General features: G+C 33.7%; 2 protein-coding genes and 1 long non-coding RNA gene across 5 annotated transcripts; 2 read left to right on the top strand and 1 right to left on the bottom strand.

Annotated features, from left to right (window-relative positions):
- The first annotated feature begins 3,444 nt into the window (after window positions 1–3,444).
- Window positions 3,445–7,390, top strand: LOC115960147 (NADPH-dependent aldo-keto reductase, chloroplastic). The gene is made up of 5 exons (XM_031078887.1): window positions 3,445–3,564; window positions 3,974–4,149; window positions 4,887–5,130; window positions 6,100–6,279; window positions 7,141–7,390. The coding sequence occupies exons 1-5, from the start codon at window positions 3,445–3,447 to the stop codon at window positions 7,366–7,368; spliced, it is 948 nt and encodes a 315-aa protein (XP_030934747.1). The 3' UTR covers window positions 7,369–7,390.
- On the bottom strand, window positions 7,390–21,051 carry LOC115960146. 3 transcript variants are annotated; one of them, XM_031078885.1, is made up of 16 exons: window positions 20,735–21,049; window positions 19,334–19,417; window positions 18,800–18,873; window positions 18,654–18,687; window positions 17,635–17,693; window positions 16,536–16,650; window positions 16,384–16,421; window positions 15,174–15,271; window positions 14,908–14,963; window positions 12,926–13,211; window positions 12,660–12,775; window positions 12,490–12,546; window positions 11,677–11,742; window positions 10,699–10,773; window positions 8,982–9,057; window positions 7,390–7,484 (listed from the first exon to the last, which is right to left on the bottom strand). In XM_031078885.1, the coding sequence occupies exons 1-15, from the start codon at window positions 20,870–20,872 to the stop codon at window positions 8,995–8,997; spliced, it is 1,359 nt and encodes a 452-aa protein (XP_030934745.1). In that variant the 5' UTR covers window positions 20,873–21,049; the 3' UTR covers window positions 7,390–7,484; window positions 8,982–8,994. The 3 variants fall into 3 exon arrangements, with proteins under 3 accessions (XP_030934745.1, XP_030934744.1, XP_030934746.1); XM_031078884.1 differs by lacking the exon at window positions 7,390–7,484 and having other exon boundaries at window positions 8,855–9,057; XM_031078886.1 differs by lacking the exons at window positions 7,390–7,484; window positions 8,982–9,057 and adding an exon at window positions 10,190–10,310 and having other exon boundaries at window positions 20,735–21,051.
- On the top strand, window positions 9,066–10,190 carry LOC115960149. The gene is made up of 2 exons (XR_004085099.1): window positions 9,066–9,148; window positions 9,210–10,190. It is a non-coding gene; the product is annotated as an uncharacterized LOC115960149 (long non-coding RNA).
- Window positions 21,052–22,265: the final 1,214 nt, after the last annotated feature.

The raw sequence follows: 22,265 nt of genomic DNA, 5'->3' as shown, positions 1-22,265 counted from the left end.
GAATCTCGTCAAAAACAATATAATTATCAAGAACATGTACAATTGATTCATTAATTATGCATACCACATATAGAACAAACAGTAGGGAGGTCGAAGCCTATTGAACCTGATAGTTCACAAACCGGTACACTATTGTGTAAGGTTGTAAGCTTAGCCAGAGGAAAAAATGGAATCCGGACGTTGTTTGAGTTTCCAAACCCAACTCCAATCCGAGATAGTGAGATTCAAAAAGGGTCTATTATTTTCTTAATAGGTGAATAATCTTATATTTTAATGGCATTGTTTTCTCTTCTTCTATCTTATTTTTTTTAATGAGAAGAGCTAAATTTCAAAACCTCATTTGCTTGTTGTTATAACTATATATATACTTGTGAGGGTTTGTCATGTAAATGACTTTTCAAGTGATTACTCAATTGGTATCTTGACGTAATGATAAAAATTGATAATAGATGTTACAGATTCTGCTACTTATATATAGTATATACATAATATAAAATATAAAATATAAAAATTTTACATCAAGATCAAGTGACAAAAGATAATTATATTCTTCACAATTCTTGTCTTAGATCTAACAATAACACTACTTCTGATTTTACATTTTTGTATTATGTATTGCTGTCTTGGTTCCTAGGTTCCTACTTTTTAGGTTTTAGTGTTTTACCCCAAAATTTACCTTAGAACTATTTCTTTGGAGGGAGACAGAAATGCAAGTTGTCCGTAATTTCCATTGTGTGTACATGGAAATTGTATCGGGCATCAAAATTCAAGTACATAAGTTCAAAATTCAAGTACATAAAATGCTAACTGCAGTACTCAGCAAATGTTTGGACCAACTTTTTGACAGCCATAATAATTAATAATTGAGATCCAGATGTACGGAATGAGTCATTGACACAAAGAACCATGGCTCACAACGGTGCTATAGAGAGAACATCCACCATTAAAAAGCTAAAATAATAAAACTTAACAGAGCATTGGGCTTTAAAAAAAAAAAATTAAAAAAAAAAAAAAGAAAACAGAGCATTGGGAAAATATGCCTAAGATCATAGGAACATGAGAAAATCCATATTTCACATGACAGGATTTTCAAGATCCCGACACGTGTTGTGGCGGTGCTCCAAAACAAAACAAAAAAAAATACGTGTATTATGGTGAATATCGATCTCCTTTGTCCATGTAAAGTATAACACTTGTATCTCACCCAAACAATTACATAATCCAATTATTTATTTATATTTCATTTGTGATTTCCCAAAATAAATACGATCCTACACACTTTGTTTTATATAATTTGGTCAAGTTGTTTCTCAAAAAAATTTGGTCTATGTGGACAATCTTAATTTCCAGCTGGACCTAAAATGGGATATGTGTATTAATGAAAACTTTAAAAATCAATGTAAAAAATAAGGATTGATTTTTATTTTTTATATTTCTTTTAAGAAAACAATAGGTTTTCATCCCTTTTCAACGTATAAAGAGAGGGTGTTTTTAAAAGGCCTATAGCGTGATGACACTTACCTCCCTTTCCTGTCATGAGTTGAACCCGTATATAGAGAAGACAAAACATTTTTAAAGAAAAAATCAGCCTTAGAAACTCTGATATATATATTTTTACTATCAATAAGTCAAAATATCAAAAAAAAAATATATATATATATATATATATGTGGGTACCTAAGGCATGCTTAGGCATGCTTGGCAACGTCCTAGGCATGCTTGCAACGTCTTTGGCCATCCTCGGCATGCTTTGCAATATCCTCGGCCGACCTCGGCATGCTTTGCAATGTCCTAGGCGTCCCACATCGAAGAGAAATCCCCCAACTTTCTACCTTATAAGCTTTGAAGCGAAGGAGTAGTGTACCACTATTTCTTTCTTTAAAGAAGTAGCGGTACACTACTCCTTCGCTTCAAAGCTTATAAGGTAGAAAGTGGGGGGATTTCTCTTCGATGTGGGACGCTTAGGATGTTGCAAAGCATGCCGAGGACGGCCAAGGACGTTGCAAGCATGCCTAGGACGTTGCCAAGCATGCCTAAGCATGCCTTAGGTACCCACAATATATATATATATATATATATATAGTATAAGCAAGATTTAGATCAAGATCTCTTATTTAATGACAATAGACTCTATTAGTTGAGCTAACTTGAACCCATATGTTATTATCAAGTTAAAATATCAATATTTTTTTTTATTGCTATATAGGCAAGATTCAAATTAAGATCTCTTATTTAATAACAATAAACTCTATTAGTTGATCTAATTTGTACCCACATGTTTTTATCAAATCAAAATATCAATTTTTTTTTTTTTTTTTTTTTTTGTATGTGAGAATCAGATCAAAATCTCTTATTTAACAATAATAGACTCTATTAATTACGTTAATTTGAACCCACGTGTTATTAACATATTATTTGAATTTCTTTCATCAACATATTATTTTATATTTTTTGTAATTTGCCCTTAAGGAGTTCGGGTATTTCTCTACTTACAAGGGAATTGGCATTCATTCTAACTTCATATTCTCATTGTATGGCGTTGACAACCAATAAATGGGTCATTCTCATTTCTTTTGCTAGGGAAAAAAATAAAGTTATCAAGGAACATTATCGACAAGACAAGACGTGTGGCACATCTGAATAATTTCAAAAGCAAAAGAACATGATTCCTATAACTTCTAAATTAAAGTCAACTTGTAGAGCAGCAAAATCATGTAGAACAGTAAATCATTTACATTTAAAAACTGAATTGACTTAAAACTAGAAAAGAAAAAAATTCATTGACAAATTTTCGAGTCAAATACTTAATATTTAATTTATTTATTAAGGTATTTATATGCTAAGAGTCAACCGTCCCATTAAAAAACAAGTATTTTGCACCACCCACAAGCCTGAAATGAGAGTTTATTCTTCACGCCTTCAAATTTGAAGAAAGGGAGGGAATGACTGGGGAAAGCATATAAGCAAATAAGCACATATTTCATGTTATATTATAATGTTTTCCTCAAGAGTGGAATATAATATATCAAGTTGACTTTAAATAAAAATTATACATATATTTAATTAACATGTATTTATATAAATAGAGAAAACAACCTCCTCTGAATGAATGCTCTCTACTAAGATACTTGGCTTAAAAATGATGGATTGGGCCAGCTGATAAAATCCCTAGAGACATGGAAGATCCCATGCTTCGATTTGTACACTTCAATTATTTTTTTTAGTTTTTTAACTTTCTTTCTACATCTTTCATCAACTCTCACAAAGAATTATAATATTCCTAACCATTATAAGTATTTTGTGTGGTTGAAGTGTCCTAAGGAAACCGTTAATAATATTGACTTTTTTCTTGTATATATAGGTGGAGTTAGAGAACCATTTTGTGGTGTGGCCTAAAAACACAAACATAAACACAAACACACACACAGAGACAGAGAGACAGAGATGAGGAACAATCAGGTGCGTTTGAACTGTGGAATAACAATGCCTGTCATTGGACTAGGCACTTATTCCTCCCAAAATGATAGGGAGACAACAGAATTAGCCATTCATATGGCCCTCAAGGTACAAACCGTACACACTAATCGTTTATTACATAAAAATAAAACAGAAAAACATCTTCTTTACTTGTTTTTTTTTTTTTTTTCCTAATTTTAGTTTTTTTTAATGGATATTTCACCACAATTAAATCTAAGGACACAACAATTTTTCAGTTATTCATACTCTTTTTCACTATTGTTAAGATAGTATGTTGTGGTTAGCGCTACTTAAAATACTATCAATGATGAGTTCACATGAAAATGATTATGAAGATTATTGTGTCCCTAGCATGCTCTTTCACGACAAATAGCTCTTTATCGAAACAGATTATCATTTTTCATTCTTTTATTTTCATTGAATTATATTTTGTTTTCCATTCTTCCATAACTAAGTATTGGTTATTAATTTGCTATGGTTGTTTTGCAATATGCAGTTGGGTTACAGGCATTTTGATACAGCAAAAATATATGGGTCCGAGCCAGCAGTGGGAAATGCTTTAAGAAAGGCAATTCTTGATAAGACAATAGAAAGAGAAGACGTTTTTGTTACATCTAAACTCTGGGGGAGTGATCACCATGATCCTGTTTCAGCACTCAAGCAAACTCTACAGTAAGCATCAAGCACTAAGCACATGCATTAACATCCACACCACACTTTCAAAAAGTGAAGGAAAAAATAATCTAGAGGAGTTCTTTGATATTCTCCACTTTACTTTGTTTATTCTATTGCCTAGCTTCAAAAATCTCCCTTTATGTTCCAGAATCCAAACTATGTTAATGTACTAAAAGAGCATCTTCCTATCTCAGCTCAAGGAAATATATATAATACCCTTTACCAGACAAATCTTAGATACAGTAGCTATATATGTTAAACGTAGATACAGCTCTTAAAAATATAGTATACTGTATTGATCAAATCAATGTAATTATATGATTAAATTCAATTGTGAAATAAAACATACAACACGTAAACTGTACCTAATCCTTACCTCATCACCTTCAATTTTTTTTTTTTTTTTTTTTCATAAAAATGGAACAATCTTAGATAATACCCAAAATCTCATTCAAGGCTTATAAGATAGCAACACTAAAAAGACTGCATGTGGGTGTGCAACGTATCTTGGTTTTATGCTTGTTTAATATGTCAGCCAAATCATATGAGATCGCCTATTATATCTATAGGTCTAGCTAGGATATTGAAAACAATGATAGAAAACCATGGACCAAAAAACTATGGCCTAGAAAACCAATGTTATATGAGACTGAAAATATAAAACACAACCCATCCAATCTGTCAAATAAGTTCTAACTATTCTAGTTTTTGTTTTGGTTTGCATTGGAAATCAGGAACTTGGGAATGGAATATTTGGACTTGTACCTAGTGCACTGGCCAGTTAAGTTGAAGCCATGGGCTTGTGATTCAGTTCCAAAAGAAGAGGACTTTGAAAAACTAGACCTTGAGTCCACCTGGGCTGGAATGGAGAAGTGCATGGAGATGGGGTTGTGTAGGTGCATTGGTGTGAGCAATTTCTCTAGCAAGAAGATCGAACGACTGGTAGATTTTGCTTCAGTGTCTCCAGCCGTCAATCAGGTATACTAAAATAGTCATACTGATGTGCAAAGTCACTGGCATGACTCAGCCAAAGAAATCTTGGGTTTGTTTGGGCACTAAATTTAAAATTTTATATATATATATATATATATATATGTATGTATATATACCAAACGTGAATTCTACTTGATGATCAGCCAAATTAGTTGAGAATATATATATTTTTTAATAATTGTTGAGAATTTTTGTACTGAAGTCTTCATGTCATTGTCATTGTGGTCATCAATCGCCATTGTCAATAACTGATATATATTTATTTCATGTCAAATGCTGTGACAATTCTATTTCTAGTCCAAAGTACATGCACCAATGTTAAAATAAAGTGGTATTCTCTAAATTGTGACGTTAGGTTTGAAATTCATTGAATTGAACTCTCTCTCTCTCTCTCTCTCTCTCTCTCTCCAAGGGAAAATTAAGCTTTTTTTAATTTTCATACTAATCATGTTTCTTATTTGGCTACTAATTCATACTATATTTAAATTGAAAGGATAAGAAATATTATATATATAAATATATATATATATATTTATATATATATAAGTTGGATTCAAGTTACACCTAGTGTAACTCTAAGCAATATTACGCAATTGAAATAGACGTGATATAACATGTATAATACTAATTTGCATAAGTCAAATGATTTAGTAAATAAAAATGTTTTTTAACTTAACAAAGTCAATCCAATAGAGTGCCTTGTACACAAAAATGTCCTTCAATCAGGCCTCCAATCCAGGAGGGAAGAACCCAAAAGAGCTTTGTCACATTAGCAATATAATTTTTTTTTTTTTAACAAACATTAGCAATATAATAGAATAGGCATTATAGGTAGTAAAATACTCGTGTGCAAACCAATTATATATTTTTAAGACTAATCAACTCCTAACAAAGGCTAAAATATTTTAAAACAACGTTGCTAAGCTAACTACTAATTAAATTTACTTGTAACAGGTGGAAATGCACCCAATGTGGAGGCAAAGCAAGCTCAGAGAGACCTGTGCAGACTACAAAATTCATGTAAGTGCCTACTCACCACTAGGTGCACCCGGAAATGCATGGGGATCAACAGCTGTGATAGATAGCCCAATCATCAAATCCATTGCTCTCAAACACAAGGCAACCTCAGCTCAGGTAGACTTAGTCTCATTGTTAACATAACATTCTCCTAGATTTAATTTGAAAAGTATAAAACTTGGGTACAATCCTTTAAGTATTTTACATAACGTTTTCCATTAAATTCAATTATATAACTTACGCTGCGTTTGAATTGGGTGAAAACCAATTTCAGAAATCGTTTTCCGGAAAATCCATGTGTTTGGCTGCCACGGAAAACACTATTTTCCGAAAAATGATTTCCGGTTGACCACTAATTTCACCTTTGACCCGGAAATCATTTACTCCCCTCATTTTCACTTCAAATTACTTCCGGAGAGAGAGAGAGAGAGAGAGAGAGAGAGAGAGCCCAAATCAGAGAGAGAGAGAGGGATGATCGCGCCGACGATCGCACCGCGCCGACGAGCAGCGCGGTGCACGATCGTGATCGTCGATCGAGCGGTGCGATCACGCCGCTCGTCGAACGAGCGTTTTGCCGGATTTGATGCATTTTCTAGTAAAATGATTAAATGAACCAAACACCAAAATTAATTTTCCGTAAAATGAATTTTGTGACAGCCAAACACATGAAAACGTTTTCCTTTCCGGAAAATAGTATTTTCGAAAAATAGAATATTTTCCGGAAATGGTTTTACGCGAACCAAACACAGCCTTATTGACCATTAAATTCAACTATATAACTTTTTGACCAATACAGTCATATGATTGAATTTAATACGTAAAGTACAAGTACAATATGGAAGAAATTGTTCCAAAATTGTCCTTTTATACCATGCACCGATAAATTAAGTTGTAAATCATGCTAAAAGTGCCATATCCAATTACATTTTATCTGCAAAAGATTACCCAAAGACTCAAAGTTTGCTTCAAATTATGAAGGTTGCTCTACAATGGGGAATATCGAAAGGATCAAGCGTGATAGTCAAGAGCTTTAATAAAGATAGGATGAAGGAGAACATGGGGTCCTTTGATTTGAAGTTGGATGACCAAGATTTCCTTGAGATTGACAATTTGGAGCAGAGCAAGACCATGAGAGGGGATTTTCTTGTTAACCAAACAACAAGCCCATACAAGACACTTCATGATTTGTGGGATGAAGATATTTAACCATAACTACAATGCTGTACCTTTTCTTCTTCTTCTTTTTCTTTTCTTTTCTTATTTTGGTGGTTTCAGTTGTACTTGAATGTCGAGGGGGCGGATAGAGTTACAAAGTCTCTGGACTGCAGGGATAAGCAACCATATCAAACCATGTCATTGTAAAAATAAATCCATTCCATCAGTTCCTTTAATATTCATGTGGAGAATATTTTCTCACTTTGAGCTTTTTCTACTAAAATACCACTTAGTTCCTAGAATCAAGAGTCCACATTATCGAGTTGTGAAATATGCTACTAGTAAGTTGTAGACTTAACTTCTTTCATTACTTGTTGAAGTGATAAGTTATGATTAGTGGAACGAAAAGATGAAAATATAAAAGAAAGAAAAAATGCATTAGTTGTATTGGTGGTCTTCTACTGATGAGCATTCCAAAAGCCTGAATTTGAAAGTTGGCATGGATAATTGGAAACTAAACACCCTTCAGACTTTGATTCAATTTTCCAAAGATCTGGACACAAGTTTCTATGTGCACAACGGAAGTGCTCTATTTGTTTTTAATAGTAAATAGTTGCAAATCCTTGTGATGCGTGAAAAATTTTGGTGATTCATTTTTTTGTTAAATGAAAAATGAAAATAGTAGGTGAGACTAATAGTTGATACAATATATTAGATTTTCTACATTAAATTACCTATACTTGATATTTGATTCTTCTCAAAAAACAAAAAAACAAAAAATTGTTATTTGAAACATAATGCATTTCACATTCAATTATTATACAAGGCGACATATTTGAATAATGCAATATGTGGTTCAAATATGTTTCTAACACTCCTTACAAATGGTTCATCCTCTATACATCTTGAATGACCCAAAAAGGAAGCAAATATAAATAAATACATCACTTATATTAGATAAAAAAAAAATACAAGATTTCAATAATATAAGAAAAATGTAATTTTATCAAGAACCTACTAACACTACGCTGAGAAAGTAAGATAATTGTCAATAAAGTTGCTCCACTTTCTACATAAACCTCTCCTCCCAAAGTATCATTGAAGTGGACTGAATGAACTAAAGTGAACCAAATAGACCAAAGAAATGGACCAATTGGACCGAAATGACCAATTGGACCGAACTGGACAAAACTAGACCAACAGGAGCAAAGTGGACCAAATAGATCAAAGTGGATTGAAATGCTACACTGATGTGCCTTAACAAGAATGTAGCAACAATAAATACCAAACTTCAATTTTTAAATATTATTATATAGATATATAAACAGGACAACAATTGCAACCCCTTTTTTGTCTAATCTAAAACAGTGAACACCAAATGCAATTCAACAATAATTTTAGCGATAGGAAAGTGAAAAGGAGTTGGGCAATCAATAAGCATGGCACATCATACAATTAGAATAAAAATTTTATTAGAAAAAGGGAAAAGAGGAAGTTCTAATAGTTAAAAAGAATATAAGAGGTGAACAAAAACAAGAAATTTTTATTTCCTTTAAATGAAAAGCATACTGTACACCAAAAAAAAAAAAATGTCAAAACTATATAAGGTTCTTTTTTTTTTTTTTCGCTATTTAAGGTTCATTTAATACAAGTCTGAGGCTTACTTCAGCATGTGCTCTAATTTTCAGTTGGTTGTCTACCATCTTCATTGGACTCCGATGAAATGCCCTGCTCAATACACTGAACAAGGAAATATACAGATAAGGAATCAGAATAACATTCTAGCAGGTCCAAACACAAAGAACACCAAGCATAGATGAAGTATTGTGAGGTGGTGTTGTGTTCCTACCACAGCTAATTTTCCACTGAAAATCCAGAGGAACTGAACCCAGATATCCACACACGCAATATTAGAACTCTATCGATAGGAGGTCAGTATCTTATAATATTGATGCAGTGCAGCCATGAAATAAGAGACAATATGCGAGCCACTGACGTGTGAATTCCAATTTAAGTAACAGTTGTACGGTTTTAAAGGTCTGGTCATAAGTATTCTGAAGAGTAGTTTGGGTTGTTATTTTACAAACTATGGTTAGTTGTACAACAAAGGACAGATCTGTGAGTTTTGCAGCTCCTTTGAATTTAAAGGTTTTTGGTAACTGACAAAATCGTAATGACTTACTCCAGCTATTATACCTATCATATTGTGCCTATGCAGGATGCTCTTTGACAGCCAAAGGCAGTTCTATAATATTATGGTCGATTTAGAAGCTAAATTCACTAATAATTGGATCCAATACTATCACATTAATGCCACCTACAACTCTACATCCAATTTCGCTAAAAGTTAAAACTACTAACTACATCCGATTTCGTTATACTCCAAGCGCTTATACAATATCATTGAGTAGTGTGCATTCCTTGTACTCCATCAGTAATATTGCTAATGAAGACCCTAATTGCTATTATTTTTCACTAGTCATACAACTAGCAACTCTTAGTAAAGTGCACTTACTTTTACCCATCACAAACCTCAAACACTTTGGTATATGAGTCATCTTTTTTCTTTCTTTAAAAAAAAAAAAAAAATTATTGGTAAGTAACACACACGCCAGTTGGGTCTTCAATAGTGTCCTTTACAACCTCAAATTGAGCCATTCTACTTTACCTATCAAAACCCTACAACCCTGCACACTTCCCCTACCAAATAGCCACCAAATAACTAGTAATAAGTCATTCTGGGTTCAGTCCAGTTGAGCATCAATCCACCATCTGAGCAGATAAGATCAGGTAGGGTAGGCTCACCAACTGCACTTCCATTTCAAGTTTTTAGTCACAGGTAACACCAACGAGGCAAAGGGAAGCATGACAACTCATGGCAAGGAAAAAGAAGGCATGAGACACGTCATGGTGGCACCTAGATCTGACCTCCACGACTGTGTTTTGGCCTCCCACAATGGTAGCTACCAATGGCACAACTTAGATCTGGCCTCCTACGACAAGATGCAATTGGCTAGTCAGTTTTAATATTCAACATCTAACCAGTCAGGTTTCATAGTGTAGAATCCACTGCTGACCAAAGCTACAGTCGAATCAGCTGAAATGTGTTGGGTCAATCCGGGTCAGGCGGGCGGGTGGGCTGGGTTGGGTACCATGGTTATTTGCTCACCCATACAAATAAGCCATAAAAGCTCTACTATTTTACTGCTGCCCAGGAAATCCTGCAACCTGCTTGTTCTCTATTTCAAACCCCAAGCCCACCACAAGCCTCAACCAAGAACCCTAACTCCAAACCCCAACTTTCAATCCCTCACCCCACCACAAGCATATATAGACAAATTTCTAAAATATGTCCTCATATATTGATTGGAAACGCCATACCTGAAGAAGATAACTGTGCAGCCAATCCAATGTTTGTGGGAACGTTGTTGCTGATATATTGGCAACCGTCAAACCCTATTCCAAGAAAATAAAACAAAATCAGGGAAAAAATGATAAAGAAGATGGCTGGCAACACTGTTTAACATTTTCAAACTCCTAATACAAAAAAATTGGAAGTTTCCTTACACATGTAACCATGATACACAATCCTAAAACTAACAGGAATGCAAAGGTACTAGTTGTGGACACTTTGAAATCCAGTAATTTGACAAAGTTAATGCTCTTAATTTCAAATCATTTGCAGGAAAATGCCTTCAAAACAGAACAAATCTCACTCTACATTGTTACCCAACTGAACTTGATGTCAACATCTTACTGTACACACCAATAAATTGTTTTTAGTAAAGAGTTAGTGTTATTCTACTCAAGACATAAGAAAGCTCCTGCATTAGCTCACTTACAAGATCAATGCATAAAACAAAAAAGAAATCCATGATATAGACATTCATCAATCTTCCCAATTAAAAAAGTTTCCCAAATATGATTTGCTTTATTTGTTTCTCTCAAATTCAATATTAGCTATACGGTCACACCTGAATCAATAAAGTTGCTGTAGAAATAAGCAGTCAATTGTTAATCTTTTGATGTGAAGATCCCTTAATATGATTAAAGGCTAAAACTTATTACACACGTCACATGTGTGTATACACAAGTTTTATAACTAAAAACATGGGTTCAACCCAAGATTTCAAACTTAAAATCATGGGTTGAACCCACGTTTTTAGTTAAAAACAAGTACAACAAACAGTGCTCATAATTAAATAAGTGATTTTTAACAATTGTTAATCTGTTGATCTGAAGGTCCCTTAATATAATTAAATAAGTGATTTCTTAATTACTACTAAAGATGCAAAGACAATAGCAACCCTGCTTGCATCCTACTAACTAAAAAAAGAAACAGACATGAGTGGCTATTACCTGTGACTTGAATGAGCAAAGATAGTCCTGAATGGTCTTTAAGTTGGTCATTAGCTTATCTTTATCCTGCAAAAAGTGAAATATTTACAAGAAAAGAATTTTAAAAAAGATAAAAGGTCAGAAGAAAAACTTATCTTGTTATCAGCAATATACAGAATGAAGCAAAGAATATTTTATTTATTCAATAAACAACTAAGACAATATTATAGAGGTAAAAATGAAATAAAATCATAAGAAATGGACAGGATCCAGAAAGCCAAAACCAAAGGTTCTTTTGCATTCACATGGTCAGAATGAAAGAATTTAGTGCTATATTTCGAATAATCAGAAAATATAGACAAAACAGGCATTTATATTTATATCAGACAATTTTGACCCCAAAAATAAAAATGTCATAAATATAAATGAAAAAAAGAAGGGGGGGAATTACCCTCTATTTTGAACATGTGTTGCATTGTTATCTAGAAGGCACCTATATTCCAGTGGAGAAATTACAAAGTTGTTGGGTGTTTCCTAATCCAATTTCTAGGATTAACTTTCCCAGACAACAAAGGAGGTCAAATGCTATTACAACTTAGCATTTGCTCTCTCTCTCTCTCTCTCTCTCTCAAACTCCGTGCTGAACCAAATTGACTTTGGCATCATCTCTTTTCAACTTGAACTTTTCCCATACAAACAAAAAATAAACTACAAGGACCCAATAATGCAGTGTAATCACCCTATATTACTTTACTACTAGATAAACTACAACATGATTTATATGCTGAACATTCTTGTTAATAGATACCAATATAAACTTGGCATCATTAGTACCTGGACTAGAAATTTATCATTAAATGTACGAGTCGAGATCCACTCCTCTAGTAATGCCTGCACATATAGCTTTATTTTATATTTCTGCATTTCTTAATTTAAAGAATCCTAGCTGAACTTACATTATAGTATTATGAAAACCATAAAAGTGCATAAAAACATCCCCATACCTTATGATCAAATTCAGACATTTTCAGAACTATAGGTACAATTATTGGTTCAGCACCAGACTTCTCCTTCCTAACAGAAGCATTTCCGTTTATCTCTGGATCCTTAAGACTTTCACCTGCATAACCAAAAACAATTGGAAAAATTTGCAAATTCCTATTAATACTTTTCTCATTCATTATATAAGAATACAAATAGTCATGTCAGCAATCTCAGAAGGGATCTAAAAAATTTTAACAAGATAGCAGAATCCAGAGTGTAAATTGACCTTTGCTAACAGGGACACTTCCTGCTAGGCTGAGAGATTCAAGAGTATCTGAGACTTTATTCATGTTATCAGCCAATATCCCTTCTTCTGAGCTCACATGCCCAGGACAGTTGCTCTTTTTACTGTCACTTCCACAAACATTAGTAGAATTATTTTCCATTTCTGTTTCTGTACCATCACCGCATGTCACAGCTACCTGATTAGCCTCTTTTGATTTTTCCGGCACATTAGCTGGTGTTTTACTTTCATCATCCATCAAATAAATGCTAGGATCTATATGTATGCCCTACCATTGTGATAATAAATAAATAAATGTAAAAAGTCAATCATAAAATGAATACACCATGTGCAGGAAATATACAATTTTTTATCATATCCCTTATGTGAAATCATTAAAAGAAATAACAAACAATTACTAAGCTGATGAAGAACCTTAAGCATAACAATAATCAATACACTGATACAGTTTAGCATCTTCTGATTCTTCTCTAAGAAACTTACAACAACTTGCCCTTCTTGGTCACTTAGCAGATTATCCTAAAGATTTTATTTCCATTTTCATTGATTTTGGAAGAGACCATCTGTTTTGCAAAAACTGACGAAGAGCCTTCCCTAATAAATGCTAGGATCAAAATTTCCTACACAGAAATGGGTCCTAGACACTTTGTCAAATCTTTTATCAATTGTATAAATAAATAAATTGATTTTATGTTAAGAATTCAGCAGAACCTTTACATGTACATGAAACAATGAGTAGAAGTAGGAGACTTTGAAGGTGTTAATGAATTGGCAGATTGACTGGGATGCAGGGTAGGTCATTTAAAAATGAGGCATTTGGGCCTCCCAGCATGGAGGGCACAAGGAATACGGAATGTGGTGACTGAAAATATAGAGAAGATTAGCAAGCTGGGGAAAAAAAAAACTTTAGGGGGTTGAGGGGAGGGGGGGGGTGGAGTTACACTGATCAAAATTACTTTGTCTACAGTGGGAAATGCACAGTTGCACTGAGGAAGTGCCATCATTTTACAAAGCACTACATTAATTATTAGTGGAGGGCTTTAAACATACCATAGTGGCATTCTTTAGATGGACAACAGCTTTGGGCAAAATATTGACAATTAATAACTTGGAGGAGAGGAATTGTTATTGTGAATAGATGTTTTATGTGTATGAGGCATGGTGAAGCAGCATATCATCTGCTCTTAACATTGTGGGTGGCACATGAATTGTGGTCCTTGGCCTTAAACCTATTTCAAGTGCAATGTAGGAGGCCTCATAGAGAGGTAGATTTTATTGTTTGTATGAATCTTCAATTGTAATTTGTTTTAAGAATGCATTATAATCATCCTCTTTTTCAATGAAAGTTATTACTCATCAGAAGCATATGTGCAAGAAGTATAGACTATAGAGAAACAGTTAACATTTTCAAATTGCTTGACAACACAAGAACTTTGGTCTCCAGTCTCACTTTCTGGATCTCTCAGGTAACAATTAGGCCAGTGATAGAGTCTGGATGAAGAGGTAGGATAGGAAATAGAGAGACTCAGGTGAGTTCAGAGTGGTAATTTGTGCCTAAATTTGAGTATTTGAGGGGATGGCGTAACGAACTCATGAATGGATTTCCAAAGAGGCTTTGGACTCTTTTTTTTACTATCTATCTCACCTTTGTTTTCCGATACTACTACTCATATACTCCTATTAATATTGTTTGTCTGTTAAGCAACCCATGGTATCATTTTCTTTCCTTTTCCTTCACACCTTTTCATTCTACTATACCACGTTGCGCCGACGAATCCTAGAACAAACTGTTAATGCTAAACAAAAAGAATTTAATAAATGGATTCTTTTTGAGTACATGAAAGACATTACTATTTAAAAAATTATAGCAACAGTGGAAGTGGGGATGAATGAAGGAAGAAGAGGATGAACAACCGAAGGGTAAATGTAATCTACAATCCACATAATTAAAACGGTAAACATACCTCAATTATAATTGGTTTTCCATCTTTCATAGCTTTCTTCAAATCACCAGCCAAACCTAGCCAGCAAATGCTATGTGAATCAATGATCAAGACACTTGCTATTACAATGATGCAATTCCCTATATAGTAGAAACTCTATAGGAGGCTCTCAAATAATCATAAAATCCAGATTATATAGTGGTAATTAAAAAACTATGAAAGGCAAATCTCAACAGCTAAATTATTTATCCAAAAAAGGATCACATTAATTTAAACCAAAAGAATACCTTTACGAACAACTCTACACTCTCTACAAAATTCAGTGATTAATTCCTCAGAAGAGCTGAAGTCCCGGGCCCATACTGGAGTAGATGCCAATGGCGCACTAAATCATATATAAGAAGAGAATAAGCATTCTGATTTGGTCCACCAAAAGAAAATAAATAAATAAATAATTCCCTTGCTTTAGTGCTCAGTACTTCAAATAAAATTAAAAAAAAAAAAAAAAAGATGTTATTAAAGGGAGAAATATTTGTGCCAATATCCTGCATATTCAAATGCACAACTGAATTCTAAAATATTGCACCCTCTATTCTTCTCAATGACTTGGAAATTAAAATAAAATAAAATAAAATAAATTGTCAACAGCAGAAAACTGATAATATAGTCAATATGTGTAACATGTAATTCCAAGAAGGCATCTGCCTGTGATGAGACCCTGCTTTATGCACCAGGGGAAATCAAAACCCATTATCAACCCAGAACCAGACAACTTCCAACCTACACCCATTAAAACAGGTGAAGAAACTACGAGATTTTGGGTCTTGGGAGGATCAATCCTCTTCTATATAAGTATCTTCCTTTTATAAGTATCCCAAAACCCATTTTTATTGTCAGGAGCTGCTAACAAAGAATAGTCCCAGTAAAATGCATATGGTTTATCGCCAATATGTACGCACAATCAGTAAACATCACCATAGGTTAGGAGCATCTTTTACTTCCATTTCATCCTCCAACTGCAAATGACCACATGTGCACTAAAAAAACTGTCTTAATAAGCATCAGCCCACACAGATATCACTTAGTGCTTCCTCAGCCATGGAATTCCAGCAGAAACACTTTTAAAAAGTTCATTTTTATATAACTTCAGTAAGAGCAATGCTAGAGACACACAATTTTACAACCTCTTCCACAACTTTCTAGCATGGCAAGTTGTAATTGGAACTTCACTTCCCATGGGCCCACCACTGGCCACCAATTTCATTATGCACCAATCATAACAGGTCACATCAACAGTCGTGAAAATTTGTCTCACAAGATTTATTGCTTCAGTAACAGATTAATGGTGGACACCAAACATCATTCCTAGTTGAAAGAAGGAAATTTGTGTACTGATATTCTTTTTATATTTAGAGTTCTGAATTGTTCCAAGCAATAAACTTTCTAGTATTGGAAAAGAATGAGATTAAGGAAGGGATAAATAAATTCGGGACATACTCTGTTGCTGTTCGTAGCAATTCATATACCATATCTGTCTGAAACAATGAAAAACACAGACATCAAAAGGCATAAGTATACAACACATAAAAGAATCATCAAATCAATGAGAAGGAGAGAAATTGAATATCTTTACAGATATAAGGAAAGACCTGTAGGACATTCGGCAAATTTAGCCTTTGTGCCAGTTGAGTAGCAATGGTAGACTTCCCGACACAGGCAGTTCCACACACAAGAATTACCAATGGTACTCTTTGATGGTGAAATCTGAAAGCAGTGACACACCCAAAAAAAAACCCACAACATTACTATACCATGCAATAATTAATAGCAATTAAATTTTTTACTTAATAAGAAATTTTTAAAATAATTATTAGAGATACAATCCAAGCATACAAGAAGTACAACAGACATGAGGGATAACATTTCAAAGAATCTATAAGATCACGATTTCCGGGTAGAGGAAAACGGTATGATTCTAAGAAACTAGCAAAAAAGTGGCTTAGCAAAAGATGCCTTTAGATCAAGGAAGAATTTTCGACCCCTCAAAGGACCACCTGTTTCTCTCCCACCAAATACAACAAATCAAACATAACAACACATTCCATGCTAGTTGCTTATGTCTACCACCAAACACACATGCTACCATGTTAAACAAGTGTGGCAAAACCATGCTCCACAGAGAAAACACCAAGCATCACAGCTACTAAACAGCTGAGCAATGCAAAAGAAAGGGATTAATTGGCTCCATTTCCAATTTGCAATGTAAGTACACAGAGTTCACATGAATGTGCTATTTCTTTATCAAGTTATCAAATGTCAGATTTCTAAAGAGGAGCTGTCTAATCGGGCCAAGCACAGAGCCTATAAATTCCTAACCCATTCCTTAGAGCCTACTTGAAAAGCCAAAGCTCTAATCATAACATAGCACATGTTCAACCCTGAACCAGCATAAAGAGGTTCATATAGCACATAGCAATTTATTAAATTCGACTCCAAAATATCCTAACAAGGGAAGCTTAACAAGAGAAAAATATACACAACCAAAAACGAAACCAAATGAAACATCAATCTATCCACAAACTTATCAGAAGAACACTTTATACGAATAGCAGAATAAATCATGAATTACCACTTATCAAAAAAAAAGAATAAATCATGAATTACCATTATGCAGCTACATGTGAAGTGAACACTGAAAGAGACAGCTAGCAAAATGGTAAAGACTCAGACCTATCTTCAATGGCTTACCTGGTCATCATCTTGTAACGATTAATGTACTCTTCCCCATAACCCCGTCGCTCCATAAGCTGCAAAACTTGTCCTGTTAGAAAACCCTTTTTTTTTAATTAGTAAGTGATACACACACCCGGTGGGTCTTGAACTCATGAGCGCACCCTCCACACTGCTTTTACAAGAGGAGGAAGTACCATTTGAGCTAAAACTCATTGGCGTACTAACTGACCCAATATCTAGGTAAAATAAAAATAAAAAAATTATGTACTTATGATAATTGTTACTCCCTCACAATCATATAAAGCCATGTAAACCAAAGTTTTTCTTATCTAAGAAAAATCTCTTTTTTTGATAAGAGATTTCATTAAAGATCCGTTAAGTTGGAGGAGTAGAAAAGTTGAAGGATAGAAAATATTGAGAGGATGAAAAAGTGGGAGGATAGAAAAGATTTTAATTTTCCTCCTTTTTGTTGGTTAAAAGTGGAAAAGTGGAGGGATGAAAAAAGTGAGTTTGTATAAATTTACGCATATACCCTTGTTAAAAAGTAAGTTTGTATAAATTTACTCATGGACATTTTCGTCTATTAAGCAGCCTCATTTTCTCCCTTCAATTTTCTCCCCATTTTAGAGAGAGAACTTTTTGGTGGGCCAAGGGAGAAAACACCTGAGGCCCACAATTTATTTTCTTTCCTCCCCACCCAACCAAACACACTTCAAAAAAGTTTTCCTTCCCATTTTCTCTCCAAAGTTTTCCATCCATCCTATTTCAACTCCAAACAAACACACCCTAAAGAAATTCAAAGGGGTGCAACCCAAATACATGGGATGTATACATGAGATACACCTACAAAACAAATTCATCAAAGAAACCCCCCCCCCCTCCCTTAGTTTTTAGACATATTAAAAATAAAGAGAAGAATCTCCTACAACATTGTTTGATCATGAACTGGTTCTAAGAATAAGGAAATCAAATATCCTAAGGGAAAACATAAATCCTGCATGCAGGGAGTTGGTTAAGTTATATGTATGGCATACCTTGAACAAATTAGCTTCCAAATCAGACTGAGAGCTGTAACATAATACAAGCATGCAAGTGAAACTTTTAACTAAATCTGGATAAAGAATAAAAAATTAAAAAATATATATATATATTTAAAAAGACAGAAAGAAAGAAGGCATACACATCTAGAAGACTGTTGTCTATGAGCAACTTCTTGAGTTCAAGAGCAATTTTGATAGCTACATGATTAGGAATCTGCAACAAAACAAGTCATAACACTTAACCTAGAAATTCCAGATATTTCATTATCTTAATTTCAGATTGCAAAATGCATGGATAAGCATATTTATTCCAATAGAAAATGGGGCGATATTACCATGCGCTTAATTAAATTGATGTGAAGTGAGCAGGGCAAGTGTTTTGCAACTTATTGACTATCAACATGATGTGGTATAGATTTCGAACAACTCTAAAGGATGCTAAACAAATAAACTAATGCAAAATTAGACTAAAAAAATCAAATAAATAGCATGTATTGCTTCAGGTATTGAGCTAGATACATTCAAAATTATTTCCATATCCATTACTTATCCAAAAAAAAAAAAAATCAAATAAATAGCAGAAGAAAATTAATTACAGAAACATCATGGATTTTGGAACAAAAAAATTGACAAGTTATATAAAATAAACATTGACCTGGGCATGGATTTCAGACCTTAGTGACAGTTAACATTCTGCTGAGCAAGAATCTGGACAGAACATAGTAGTGATCTGCATTGTCACCCAACCAGACCTTCACCTATGATAACCAAAAACCCAAATGAAGCTTTTAAAGATAATAATAGTAGTAATTATTTACAAAAAAAGAATATACAAATCCACTGTAAAGACGGCTCTCATGGCTACCGACATATCTTTACATACATCATTAACCTAACTAACTAACCCTAGCTAGAGTACAAATAATTACAACATGTATGTACATATCATTTTTCATTTCTACTCATGCTATTTTAGGCTGGTGTAGTTTTGAGTACGATATGATAATTTGATACCAATGCTATTCCAGGCACCCAAAAGGCTCCATTGGTCTGTTATCTGTCATCTGATCACTTTTGGGTGTTAATGTGCTATATATGACTGATTGGCTCTATCCATGTCAGAACGGAACATAGTAAGTTCCAGTTGGAGAAACAGTCTAAGTTATGCATGTGCAACCTCAATAATACTCCTCAAATGCTTGGTTCTGCTGATTTTACTCCAAATATATATATATAAATATATATATATATATATATTCTTGGTTGAGTTTGCTGCAAATTTTAGTTATATTTTGTTCACAGTCGATCCCAAGCCCAGAAAAAAGAGCAGGGTTGCGGTGAGTTGACAGCTAGAATAAAATTTATTAACTCTATTATGCATAGATCAACTACAAATAATTAGAGATGTAAATTATCAGAACCGTTCATAAACAGCTTGGACTTGACTCGAGAAAAAGCTGGTTTATGTTCATTTATTTAGAAAACTAACCAAACTTAAGCCCAAGTTTGGGCTCAACCATTAAATGAGCCAAGCACAATCATAACAGAGTGTTCGTAAACAAGCTCGTGAGTATTAGGCTCGATTTAAGTATATATAATGTTTAGATGGATACATGCATAAAATATAGTTATATAGACTTGAAATTAAATTGTTACATTCGTAAATAAGTTCATAAGATATCAAATCATTATTGTAACTTAATGATAATATATATATAGTCATTTCCATTAGTAAAAGTTAAATATAATTTTTAACAACACAAGAAGTGGTGAATCTAATTTTTACAAGTTCATAAACAAAAACCATCCTATCTAATTAACTCAAATTACACAATTTCAACTATAATGTAGTAATTGATCATTAGTATAAATTTGAGAAGGACTAAAAAAGATTGAGTCATAATATTTACTATGTATGAAACGAATAAGTTAACTTGTATATGCAATTGAGTTAATGAACAATCTGAACATGACTAGTAGTACTATGTACAAGGTACAAAACCCAGAAATCTAAAACATGTTTAGTAATTCCAAAACATTTTCCGGGGAACCAAACAGAGAGGGAAAGAAAGTACCTTGACGAAGTCGTATTTGGAGGAAGCATTTCGAGAAGAGAATCGGATGGTGGGCAAAAGGGAATCTTTCTCTGTGTCTTCTCCGCTGTTATTAGGGCTCATAGAATTAGCTACTGCCACTCCTTTATCCTTCTTCATCTCTCTATTCTCTAAGCTCAAAGAAGAAAATTTTACTCAATTTTTAACATCAAAAATGGAAAATGGAAAGGAAACTCTCTCTCTTTCTCTCTCTCTCTCTCTCTCTCTCTCGCTCTTCGTTCTATGAGTATTTCCAGAAACAAGAAGAAGACACAGCAACAAAAAGTCAGTTAGTTTGGTTTTTTATTTTTTTTTTTAAGGTAAAAAAATACAAAAACTAAAAGCTGACATTTGGACTGATGTTACTACCAAAATTAATAAATTATTCGAGAAATACAAATATCATGTTGCACCTTCAAAGTAATTGGTTGTTAATGACTGTTCCTTGGTTGGGAAAACAAGTAACAACTTTCCATTTAAAATTTGGTAGATAGGACTAGTAATAACTTATTACTTAGAATTTGTTACAAATTTAGCGGTTCTCAAATTATTCAATTACTCCTCTAAAAATATAGGGAAAATTACACCTTATGAATTTTTTTTGCATTTAGCATTATTTTTTAAACATTTTAATTAGTTGTCAAGTTTACAAAATTATTTAACAAACTAGCATCTCAAGACTCTAAAACTCGAGTTTAATGTAGAACTCGAGTATTTAACACTCGATTTGCAAGGGATGGCAAGCTGATGCCTAGAACTTGAGTCTTTAAAACTTGAGTTCCTGCACAGTAGGCTCAAATTCCTCTTTTTTCTTCTTCTTTAGCATTTTCCATCACATGCCATCTCCATCTCCAGATCTTCTTCTTCAGCGTTCTACAGATCCGGCATTCTACAGATCTTCTTCTTCAAATCCAATTTTCTTCTCCAGGTCATCTTCTTTTTCTTCTTTTGATCTGGATCTTCTTTTCCTCTTCTTCTTCTTCTCCTTTTCTCCTTCTCCTTCATCAAATCTACTTCCATGGAACTCAAGTCTCTCCAACTCGAGTTCGACGTGGCTAAATTGTTCCACGCCAACAGTAGAACTCGAGCTTGATAGCCTCGATTCTTGTCATCGAACTCGAGCTTTTCAAACTCAAGATGCTAGTTTACAACATTGTTTCAAAATTGTGCTTATTTATTGTATTGTTTCCCACAATTGTGCTAGCTTGCAAATTACCTCTACACTTTCCCCACTTGTAGTTTGCCCAAAAAACACTTTACCCACCCGTGGGTAAAAGGGAATTAGCTATTGTCACTCGACTCACTCCTTTATCCTTCTTCATCTCTCTATTCTCTATGCTTAAAGAGGAAAATTTTACTCAATTTTCAACATCAAAAATGGAAAATGGAAAGGAATCTCTCTCTCTCTCTCTCTCTCCTAGAGAATTTCTAGAAACAAAAAGAAGACAACAACAAAAGGAAGTTAGTTTGGTTTGGTTTGATTTGGTTTTTTTTTTTTTTTTTTTTTTTAAGG

Source organism: Quercus lobata, chromosome 9 (assembly GCF_001633185.2).
Source record: "Quercus lobata isolate SW786 chromosome 9, ValleyOak3.0 Primary Assembly, whole genome shotgun sequence".
NCBI lineage: Eukaryota > Viridiplantae > Streptophyta > Magnoliopsida > Fagales > Fagaceae > Quercus > Quercus lobata.
Note: the sequence above shows the minus strand (reverse complement) of the source record. Positions and strands in the feature narration are given on the sequence as shown.